At 40.1% G+C, this 12,092-nt stretch overlaps 1 protein-coding gene across 1 annotated transcript in view; it reads left to right on the top strand.

The window, feature by feature from the left end:
• Positions 1–8,750, top strand: part of LOC109960921 (sphingosine-1-phosphate lyase 1-like) — a 10,719-nt gene extending 1,969 nt beyond the window's left edge. Inside the window, exons 2-4 of the mRNA XM_020601398.1 lie at positions 1,879–2,044; positions 2,634–2,701; positions 8,622–8,750. Coding sequence (XP_020457054.1) covers positions 1,879–2,044; positions 2,634–2,701; positions 8,622–8,750 — 363 coding nt within the window. The remainder of the gene's footprint in view (positions 1–1,878; positions 2,045–2,633; positions 2,702–8,621) is intronic.
• The last annotated feature ends 3,342 nt before the right edge of the window (positions 8,751–12,092 follow it).

Below are 12,092 nucleotides of genomic sequence, written 5' to 3'. Positions count from 1 at the left end.
GAAACATTCATATCCAAAAGTGGTAACATCTGTTGGAGCTCAGTACCTCCTGACTTACATGGCAGGGCAGCTGCTGCAAATGCCAGCAAAATGACCCCTGGGATCACAAGGCTTGCTGTGATGAGAGTAAGTGACATCAAGACATGTTTTGATCTGTTTATGCCATTGTCACTAAAAAAACGTCATCATTGCTATGATAAACCTTGAAGGAAAAAAGTCCACAGCGACATGTGGAATGTCATTGATGAGGAACACCTGGATGTTTGTATTGGTGTTCTTCTTCTTGTAAGGATCCAGAAATGAGGCCACTGATGGTCTCTGGGACACTTCAGACCTTTCGAATGATATCCTGAGATTTCACAATAGTGATAGTAGAGCAAAATCTGACAAGCTTGCTCCCATCAGGGATGTCTGGGAGAGATGGATGCAGCTCCTTCCACTGATGTTCAACCCAGGGCCAGAGGTGACAGTTCCCAGACAGCGTTTGCTACTCTGCTTCCCAGATGGTGTTTTCTACTCCTCCTGGTTACTGCCGCTCGCGTGAAAACTCACCTGTCATCCTGGTTCCTGCCGTTCTCCTGTCTACTTACCTGTCATCCTGGTTCCTGCTGCTCGCCTTCCTCCTTACCTGTTGTCCTGGTCTTCTCAGCCTCCATTACTCAACCCTTGTTTGGACCTCGTTAACCCATTGACTTTGTCCTTTTCACTGCAAAATTATAGCAATATAGACACACTCTCACTAGCACTTGAGTTTGCACCCTGAGTCCTCATTCTCTCCCTCTCTCACCCCCTGGTGAGGGACACCCAAACGTAACACAACTACATTTTGTATTACTTGTTCTGCTTTTCATTTTGTATTTGTATTAAAGTTTTATTTTTGAAAAAAAAACTTTTTTGCCTTTTCCTTGTAGTAAATATATATGGGTTAAAATTGACCTTAACACCATAGATGTTACTATAGTTAATATTAAGATTAAAAATGTATAATATTTAAGAGATGTGTCCTAATACCCCTCAGTAATAGTCAGATAGCATAACAACCTTTTATTTATTTAGATAATTCTACTGAGGTTCATTTTACCTTTTTTTTGTTTTGGAAACGAGAGGTATACTGTCACTAGAAAGGCACAAGGGCCACAACAAAAGTGTTAAAACCAATCTCTTCGTGGAGAAGGAAACCTAATAAGGTAGCCAAGAGGTACAAATGGGATAATAAATTGTTTTGAGGGTATTTTATGGCAGATTTAAGACACGGGTCAAAACCAATTCATTAACATGAGATAGTAACAAAAACACCAACGTATGAGGAAGGTTAAGCTTTTCTCCCTCTGATTGTGCCTGTGATGGAGAAAGCAGCATCCTCGCTGTCGAACTGCCTGCTATTGCATCATAAAACCACCACTGGGAAGAGATAAAAGATAATTTTGCTGCACACATATATCATTGGTAATCCTGCTGTGATTGAAGCTCACTTAGATGATCCCGGGCTCTCTAGTGAAAAGCAATGTGCCTGTCGTGTCTGATCAACATTGATTGCTGGATATGTTGTTTGGGCTGTGGGAGTAGTCTTACTAGTAGTAGGTCATTTCCCCATATTAACACAATCATGAAGAAAAGATTTGTGACAATTGTGTGCAATTGGTATTTGCAGTGTCAGGTTCTTGTAACTTTCTGTGTTTATTTATGGAAATGCTGCTGTAATTAATATAAACAAAAATGATGCATGCCGTAGTATTAGACATAAATACACTGAACCCTGTCTATTTTTAGAGGCAAAACATACTTATTTGCTTCCATTCTGCTCCCTGAGATGCTTTTGTGACCATGAACTCAAAGCAGCATTAGTACATTGTAATCCATGTATGTGTCTGTGTTCAGCATGCCTTGGAAGTATACAAGGACATGGTCCTGCTGTACATGGAGGAGGGCCAGAGATGGGTCAACTCGCACTGCGCCCACCTGGAGCCGTGGCAGATCATCGGAGCCACAGTCTTCATCACACTGGGAGCAGTCTGGGTCAAGAGCTTCCTATTCCAGCAAGAAAGTAATGTCCCGCACGTGATACATGGCTCCACAGCAGGCCTGCTAGGGACTAAATCAGAGATGATAACAGATTAAATGAGCTGGCAGTCTCCTGAAATTGTAGAGGCTGTGTTCACAAAACATGTATCATACTGTAATTTGCAGTCCCATTCTGTTAACATGGGGTTTAACCTGTGCTGTATCAGAGTCGGAGCAATTAATAACTTTTTTGATGAAAACCTCTTTGTTAAAGTGTCCCTGCTACTCTGCAGTTAGTATCCTCTAGTACAATACTTGTTTTTGTAATATATCAGACAGACCTTCAGTCAACAAGAATCTGCTATCACTCAATCAGAGGTCGGATCTCTCAGCAACAAGGCCAGCTCCACCCATCTTACTTCAGCTTTTAGAGAGTGAGAAGTAGTTAGCTGCATGTCTTCAGTGCTTTGAGGTTCACAAGAAAATGTTTTGTGAAAATGGGAGCAGTTGCCAGTGGGCATGACATCTTGTCTTGACTTGTGACTATAGGTCACAGTCAGCTGTTGAATATTAGTGGTTGAACGTGCAACAGCATTTCACCACAGCTGCTGTCTCATCTTTTTGCTTAATAGGTCTCACATCCCGAATCAAGAAGCAGTGGGTTCGACTCATCAGAAAAATACCCTTTGTTGGTGTGGCAGTAAGTATCAGTGGTAAATCTGTTCCCTCTTTTCCCAGCAGATGTGCAGTGACTCTGTCACTTGAGGCTCCTATGAGTCACTCATGGATGACCGAGTACAGCGTACTGGGGAGGGGGTCAGACCTTTGGTACACTTGCCATCATGCACTGATGATGACATCCAATTACTTTTGGTGCAGGTGGAAGCCTTTCACTGCGCCTCAATATGCTGGACTTTCTGAGCCTCACCCACTGTTGCTATTGCCGACTGGGGTTCAGATTTTATGTGAATGACGTGTTTTTGATTGTGCTCAGGTGTCCATCTGCTCATTGATTTGTATAATATCCTTCAGAAAGATTGGCTTGTATTCTTTTCTAACATGGTCTTTTAGTGGAGTGATTGTCTTGAAGTCGGATGCATGTGTGTATTTGTAGGAAAAAAAAAACCTTCAAGCAGGAAGCCTGTGATTTCCTGTCTTGAATTTGCAGGAGTGAGGTGTCCACTAAATCTTCTTTATTGAGGAGATGCTAACATGGACAATCAGGTTTCAGGAGAAGCAGAAGAAACCTAACCTGACAGTTATTTCAGATCATATCTGATGTTTTGTTGTTTTTTCCCCAGTACTATAGATAACAAATATTGTAATTTTTTGTTTCAGCTTTGTGTTTTTGCACGACTTGTTCTTCTGATGCAAGTGCTCCTTACTCTGTGCCGTGATGAGGGCAGGGTTTCTTGCGGCTAACTCACCGCCTATCAATGATATGTCAGAAAATGCCTTTGTTTTTAGATGTTGCATAATTAGGACTTTTGATGAGGTAGTCATAGCTGTGGCTGATTTTTGCTCCTGTGTTGTTACAGTTAGATTCACTACAGTGGAGACACCACATCACTTCATAAGTAGTTGTGTCTTTGCATTTTGAATCAGTCATTCAGCTGTTTGAACTTTAACCTGTGTTACCTCTCTGGACTGTTAGCTGTTAAAGATTGGTCCCCCAACCCCCCTGTCCCCACCCCTACACAAAGCAGCCTCATTCCTACTAATGCTAGGAAGTAAATCAGGCTTTGTATGTGGCCTCTGTTCTGAGGCCTTAACACAGCATGAGCTAACCGGAGAGCAAGCAGTACCTCCGTCTGCTCAAGTCAGATATCACCAGATGCCTGTCATGGCTTTGATTCTGGCCTGGCTTCTCAGTGGGAAATCACCACCAACTGCTACACAAACACTTCAGTTTTGGAAAATACTAACTCCGCTCAGGTAGCCAACAACTCCTGTTTAGTTTAGGCAGCTCATTTAGATTTTTAAAATGTTTGTCAGAGGCTCAAGTAGCAGAAACAGGATCTCATTAACACCGAAAAGTAATTTCATGGTCTTGGAGGACAGGTTTAGATGCAAAGAACCTAACAAAACCATTTATAAGGCCAGAGCAGTTTAATGTGCCACCTATAGACAAGAAAAGTAATAGCAGCAACCGCTTGACTTGAAATGTAGATTTGTCGATGTTGCCACTGACAGAATAAAATAAAAGCATAATAATGGGGTCGCACTAACCTTCAGTGGTTATTAAATACTCAAACATAAGCTTTTGGCTGAACAACACCAGCTGCCTCAGACAAGTGAGCTTTAATGTTAAATCACTTAGCAGAGACTAACTGTTCTACCAGTAAACAAGAATGATCAGTACAGTTAGCTCCTGAACAGCTGCTGGGTGGATTTTGTGGTGAGGTCATTCTCTGTCAACAAATATATTAACTATTTCAGTAGATCCCAAGTCTGTAGTTCAAATATTTAACACCAGATACAAAAGTCTGCAGTGTGTGTTAATGAAGGTTGTTTAAACTAACCTACACTAAGCAACTATAAAAAAGAGACAAACTGTTGGTGTAACTTCTTGCCTGCAGGTGGCACACAGGTCTTTTACTTTCCTTGCTTGCAGGTGGTGCAACTTGGACTCGTTTAAGTGCAACTGCATTCCAGAAACTGCTACTTCTCTTGTGGCTCAACACTAAGCCTGGTTTCATTTGCTTCTCATCAGTGTCACTGTTGTTCATACAACAGGGTTAGAGTGAGGGAAGGAGTGAATGGAAAGTCAGCAGCCTAACTAAACAGCTAAAGCCAATTTAATCTATGATGATTTCTAGGCCAAGCGTCAAATGTAGATAAAAGTATTACTAGATGACTTAGTCTTCTGCCCGTTATCCTCCTCCTCTGCTACCTCTGCTTCATTCAGTGCTACTTACTGCTACTCTTTGGCTCTGACCAGAGGTTCAGTTTGTCAAATGAGTGTTTTTTTTCTGTCTGAGATATATTTGCAGAACTGAAACTCCAGCTACCTGATTACAGATTTATCAGCAGCCGTACATGGGTGGGAGATTATACAAAACCATGTTCCTTTTTATTAGTGAACAACTGTTTCCCTTGTAACATTCAGTCATTTATCAGTGGATAAGTCATTTTACAGATATAGGACAGACCTTTGCAGTCAAATATCTAAATATCTAGTTTACATGATTAATTTAGTCATTGCGTAAGAGCGAGTTGTTTTGCAGATGTTGCCCTGTAGTGTGGCTGTGAAGTCAGCAGACATCAAAACCTCAACCTCAACCATTTTGTTTTCTTAACAAACAGGATCACTTACTAAAATTTTGGAGCTTCAAAATGGAATTGAATTTAAGGGTGCAGGACAAAGTGGGTAAATTAGCTTTAGCTAAGACTATCTCATCACCTTATTTTTGTTTTACATTCAGTTTTGTTCCAGAAAGGTTAGAAAGGTACAAATATATATATATGCTATAATAATATCTATGGTAATGTATTATATGACAGAAAGACCCAGGGTGTAAAAAACACAAAACAAACAAACTTCCGATAGACATATTTACATTTTAGGACAGTCATACATATTCCTCCCTCAACTCCCCTGATTGATCAAAAGCTACTGTAAATTTCATATTTTACCATATGTTTCTGCAGGTATTTGGTCTGGTGGCACACCGTAAGCCTAGCATGTCTCTCCATCTCTGTTCATCAGTAGCAGATGTCACAGTTACTGGTAATGGCCGACAATCAAATAAATAGAGGCTGAGGCTTAAAGCATTGGCTTGGGGGAAGTGCTGCTGAAGAAAGCAAAATTCAATCAATCCTGATCTTAAGGATCAACATTGCTTTTTTAGATTTGACCCTGTGACCTTTTAGCCCCCGAGGCAACATTTAAGCACCTGCTCCCTTCAGTGGATCCATGTTTATTATATATCTATCGACCAGCTCTCTGAGATATTTGCATTTGAAGAGGAAAGCACTGCAGCTCTCTCATTCTGTCTCTCTGCATAGTAGCATCTTCAGGGAAGGCTGGCATGCTTTTAAAATGTGTGGTAACGACAATCGACATTATGACAACACTGTATACCTCCCAACACTCTGACATCCCTTCAACTGCAATCAAGCCCTGTTTCTACCTCAATGAACTAAAGCTTTTGGAGGTATCTTTGCTCTAGCCACAACAGAGATGAATCCTGTTGAAGGCTGTGTTCCTGCCTGATAAAAATGTTGTTGATGTTGGTTTATGGAGTTTGTTTTGATTGTGAAAGAGATTGTAGTGACAGTAGACAATCAAATGTCGCCTAAAATATGACTCATCTTTAATCAATAATCATTTTTGTAATCCAGAGGAATCAGAGGTGTCAGTATAGTAAAATAAGATTCAGGTCAAGCTGCAGCATCTGTAGTAAGAGCTCCCCTCAGTGGACGGTTTTGTTATATGATACACAGTCAGTTTAGTTTTCCTAAATGGTAGCACAAAAAGATCTGACCTGAATGACACATTCAGTGTTCATATCTTCCTATCCTTCCAGTGTTTCCAGAGATTTCTTCTAGTTGAGATAAAAGAGCCTCTGAAACAGCATTTAAATCATTATGGAACACTAAAATACCCAATTGACTCAAGAGGCTGCTGGAGTTAGTAGCTATACAGGACATTTAGAATAGGAATGAAAGGCACAAAGCATACATTCAGTAAACAATCAATAATCAAATATCCTGTTTTGCCTGTTTGTCTGTCTCTGTGGTTTGGCAGGTTCCTCCATAGTAGACATAAAGTTGATATCAGAATTTTTTAAGAAACATTGCAACAATGTAGCTGTGAAATGTAAAGACAACTGAACCAACTACTATCAGACCTGAGGTTGTTTTAAAATTTGAGGAGTAGATTTATGGTCAGATCTGTGTTTTGTTTTGTTTTTCTCTGAATGCTGCCAACTGCATCTATAGCTGCTGTCACTTATAGAACCTGGTTTTCATTATTAGCTTGCAAAAGACTTTACATCTGCAGTTTTTTTTTTCTTCAAAGATACATCATTGTTTTGTGGTAATGCTGTTTATAGCTTGAATTGATCTCAAAAGTGCTTGTTTAGTGTTTTCATGTGCTGTTGTATGGATCAGAACAATAACTTAACTAGACTAAAAATGCATTTTGTGTGTCTCGGAAGTTGTTTATTTCCTAACAATATAAGCAGTCAATGTATTCTCCCTAAGTCTCGGATCTCAGAGCTGCTAATCAGGACAAAATCCTTTGAGTCTCTGTCAAAATGTTGCATCATAAAAATGTAGTGACTTTCAGGTGTTTTATAACATTTTATAAATATTGCTGCTTGTACTTCCACCATAGCCGCAGCTAACATAACCTTTTGAAAACATACCAGGTTCACAGCATCGTGCATGGAAAATTGACTGACTCCTGGCCCCACATGCTGCCAACATGGAAAATGTTCCAGAACATTTATGAGTTAAGGTGCATGTGGGCTTGGGGCTTTTGACTGGACTAAAGCTTCACCATTGACTTGACCTTCACCGAGTTGACTGTGGACAAGGAAAATGGTGAGAAAATATCAAGATGCCTTCTGCTGTGACAATTGATATATGAATTAACTTGTATTACTGAGAATCATCAAATAGAGTATTACTGAAATGCAGCTTTTTAGGGATATGGATTATGTCATGTTAATATTGTTTTATTTTTGTTTTGTTTTTTTTTGCTCTTTCTTTGCTTTTGGACATGCTGTAGCAACCCCTGACACACAGAGATTACATGTAGTTTATTGATGAAGATCATAATGTGATTATTTTAGGGAAGCATGTGTGTGGGCTTCATGCATCGTCACGTTAGCTTAAGAACTGAAACAAGCCTGTCTTTTGTAACTTCTCAGGAAAATCTACCTCTACCTCCAATTTAATGCATTTAACCCAGTGAGGGCTCAAGGATAACGACTATCCTTATCCTTAAAAGAGGGCGTGGGGGCTGACACCAGGGTCCAAAATGAACTTTAACACACTGTATTACGTAATACGTATTTTGGTGTATTCATAACATTGTCTCGGGTGAATATAAATAAAACCATTCTCAGCAGATCACTTTTCACCCTGGTTGGTGAAGTAACAGGTTCATTTTGGACAATGAAGTGGCTTTCTCTCGGTCGCTTTGTTTCTCAGTCTGTGTTACATGTTCGTAACACTTCTGCTGTTTAGTTTATTTGAGCGCCAACAACAGGGAACCTCCAGCTCACAAATACTACTAGTACAACAAGATGTACTGCTTCCAGTAGTACTCCAGGTCATTTTTCAGCCTGTTTTATTAATGTGTGCTTATTTCTCTTTTTTTCTAAAAAATAATATGTTTGATGAATGGGATGTTTCCCTGTAACCATGGTTCTCTTTAGGAGTGACCAGGAGGGGCACCTCTAGGAATGAGCACACCAGAGGGACAGCTCAAGTCGGCTGTTTTGGGGACAAGGTCAGAGAGGCCAGATTGAGATGGGTTGGACATGTGCAGAGGAGGGATAGTGGTTATATTGGTAGAAGGATCCAAGGCAGGTTTATGAGTACATGTGTGTTTTTCCCTTTTAGTACTGTGCACTTATAAATCCCCTCCTGTCCTCTTACTGATTCAGGGAGCAGTCTATGGCATGGCCCAATCCATCCCAGACAGATCCATTGTGACAGAAGCCGCCTGGAGTTACCTGGACTGTCTCTATAGCACTGAGGTGAAGACAAACACCAGCCACATGAAGGCCCACTAAAACTGGATTGGGCCGTCTTGGTCTGCACCCACTGCATGCAGGGAAACATGCTCACCTCCTCCCAGAGATCAGAGCTGATCGCTCAACAGCTGGCTTATCTGCATCCCTACAACATATGGAAAACATCTGCAAAGACCTTTGAAGCACAAGCCATCATCAATTTAATCAATCCAGAGTGAAATCACCTGTACCACTGTGCTAGAAGAAATGACTGGTTCCCAACAAGTTTTATTCTTTTCATTTGATTATATCTTAATGTAGTGGAAATGTGTGGGAGAGAAAGTCATTTCATTCATTTTAAATGTTCATTTCAGTTTCATCTTTTGCTATATGCATATGTCTGTCATAATCTCTACTGATTTCATAGTAAAACCATAATTTTTTAAATGCCAGAACATTTCAGCTTACATCACTACTTCACTGTCTGTGGCGAATTAACACAAACCCAAACCACTGAACCCTTGTTGTAGCCGCTGTGCTACCCTCTAGTGTGAAACCTGATGTACTGCTCCATACAGGCTCTACGTGGAGGCTTGTCCAAAGGTGAGTGTTTATCATTATCTAAGCTCAAGAGTTCAAAGACAGTTTTACTGTCATTTCCACACACTCATGATAAACATTCACAGATGAGAAATGTTGTTTGTCAAGGACCCCAGTGCAACACAGAAGTGACATTAAAGATGAGAGCCAAAAAAAACAAAACAAAACTGTAGGCTAAAACTAAAAACTTTAAAAATAAACCAAGTACAAACAACAGTGTCACAGTAGCAGCAACAACTTAGATATAAATAAGGTCCAATGCATTTTCTCCTCTTGTATCCCATTTTTAAATTTGCATGATGGAGGTCACCAGTGATGGTGAAAAACCAGATTTGCTGTTTGTTCTGTCATAACTAATATCATGTAATAGTTCTCTTGAAAACAGCATTTTTATTTAAAGTACTGCATTAATAAGAACATATCAGGTTAGACAGTAAGTCACTTGAAGCTACAGTTGTGATCTAACAGTAGAGGTTTGTCTGTAACCATGTATAGCCTCATTTGTTTGCACTTAAAATGATGGTATTCATTTTGTCAGCATCTTAACGATCTTAATGACACTTACTGTAACACCAAAAGCAACTTGTGTTCTTTCTTCCATGTGATCTCCTAATATTGCTTGTTAAAATTGTGTATTTCCATGACATTATTTCAATGTTTGTGCAGTGTGTAACTTTTCTTTTTTATGAATGTAATGACTGAAGTAAAACCAAGGGGAATGCACTAATAATGTTTAGGACGAGTCTTTAGAAGCATATCGGTCTTGGTGGTGTAATTTAACCATTTGTGTGACCACTGAGTGTTGATCTTCATTTGTGAGTGTTTTTGATAACTTACTTAGCAGTCTTTAAGAGATAAGACATGAATGTTTTTAGGATCTTATACATGCCGGGATTTTTTTCCACCTTTTAATCAGTGCCTAAAAGACTGATCACAGACGCCCCCTCTACCAAATGAAGCTCATTTCATCATCTGTCTGCCCATCCACCCTTAAAAATCCTGCACCCAGTGACAGGTTGTGGAAAACCACGCATGTGCAAAAAAGATGTTTCCAGTGACTCACTGTGTTTGCTTTGGAGAAATGTCCCCAAAGATCTTGGCAATTGAACGGTCAAGAAATGTCTTTTGAATAAAACATTGAATGCAAATTCCTGTTGAAGCAGTTAAATTTAAGTGAGCACACGGTGTAACGGATTTTCAGTTCAAAAACACACTGACCTGGCTCGTGTTGTAGTTTGGTGGCATTATGTAGTAATAATGAGCATTTATCTCTGTGCCTTCAGAGGTTTGAACTCGTGATGTCTTAACAGTTTGTCTTCTCTAATATCCTAGCAAAAGATCAATAGATAACCCTGTTAATCCATTCACAGCAGTTTTAACCTTGTTCAGAGATGGTCTATACTGTTGTGTGTTCAATAAAATGCCATACAGGCTCTACGTGGAGGCTTGTCCAAAGGTGAGTGTTTATCATTATCTAAGCTCAAGAGTTCAAAGACAGTTTTACTGTCATTTCCACACACTCATGATAAACATTCACGGATGAGAAACGTTGTTTGTCAAGGACCCCAGTGCAACATAGAACAGGCATTAAAGATGAGAGCAAAAAGAAAACTGTAGGCTAAAACAAAAAAGAAAAATTAATCTTTTGTTCCACATTCAAAAATTAATTCTGTTCACCTAAAACAAGCAGCTAGAATCCAACTAGATAAAACCATCAGCTGAGGTGTCGTAGCTGAAGCTCATTGTTCTTGGAGGTGAGGAGGTGACCTCTTGATTCACCTCCTTCTTGCTGATTCACCTCCTTCTTGAGCCATTCCTCACAGAGGAGTTTCTCCTCCATCTTTCCTCTCTGTGCTCCAGTTTCTGTTGCAGGTTCATCTCCAGACCATCACACCTGGCCTTCCACTGATCTCTAGCTCCAGGCCTTTTTGAGCCAGCAGGGCCCGGCAGTCCACATGGGTTTTGGTGTGAGCCCGTTGTTTTGTGGTTTCCCTTTTGAGCAGCTCATCTTTCTGTCTGAGCTCCTCCTGCTTCTGTCCCAGGAGGACGACCTGCTCCTTTAGAGCAGTGTTTTCCTCCATGAGGGACTTGATCTCATTGATGGCTGATTACAGAGCTTTTCTGAGGCCTCGCACAACTGAGTTGCCATGGGGCTGGTCAGTGTACTGTGGCTGCACTGCAGCCTGCCATTGCTGCTTAGGGCCACAGAAGGCAGGTCTGGACTGACTTGGTCCAAAAGCCTGAAAATACAAACACAACTGCAGTTTTTAGTTAAGATACAGTCACATCCTAAGAGTGAATACAGACAAGTATACTAAGTAATTATTAATAAACTATTACCTCCCCATCAGAATGAAACATTTTGCAGTGTCTAGAGACAGCAATGTATTTCCAAACTTGGCCATGTTTAATGTTTTATTACAACCCACAATATGAATAAAGGCTAAATAAACTATTTAAACCCTCTGGTTATTAAAAGGGTCTGTTTTTTCTTACTTTATGAAAGGTTGCTTTGGAGATAAACAATCTACACAAAACAGAGATTCTCATTCTGGCAAATAGAATTTGCTGAGAGAATGATGGAACCAATATGAATAGTAAATGCACAACATAAAACAGGATGAATCGGACTCACTTCAGTATTTCTAAAGTTCTCGCTATCGCCCTGCTGATTGTTAAGGCTACTTATTCTTATTGAACGCACTGACATAAGAAGAGTTTAGGAAAAGCAATTGAACGCAGCATCAGTTCTTTGCTAACTCATCCAGTTGTGTGACAAAACATGTGACACTCCTGTTTTGT

Source organism: Monopterus albus, unplaced genomic scaffold, assembly GCF_001952655.1.
Source record: "Monopterus albus unplaced genomic scaffold, M_albus_1.0 scaffold3.1, whole genome shotgun sequence".
Taxonomy (NCBI): Eukaryota; Metazoa; Chordata; class Actinopteri; order Synbranchiformes; family Synbranchidae; genus Monopterus; species Monopterus albus.
This window is presented reverse-complemented; position numbering and strand designations above follow the sequence as displayed.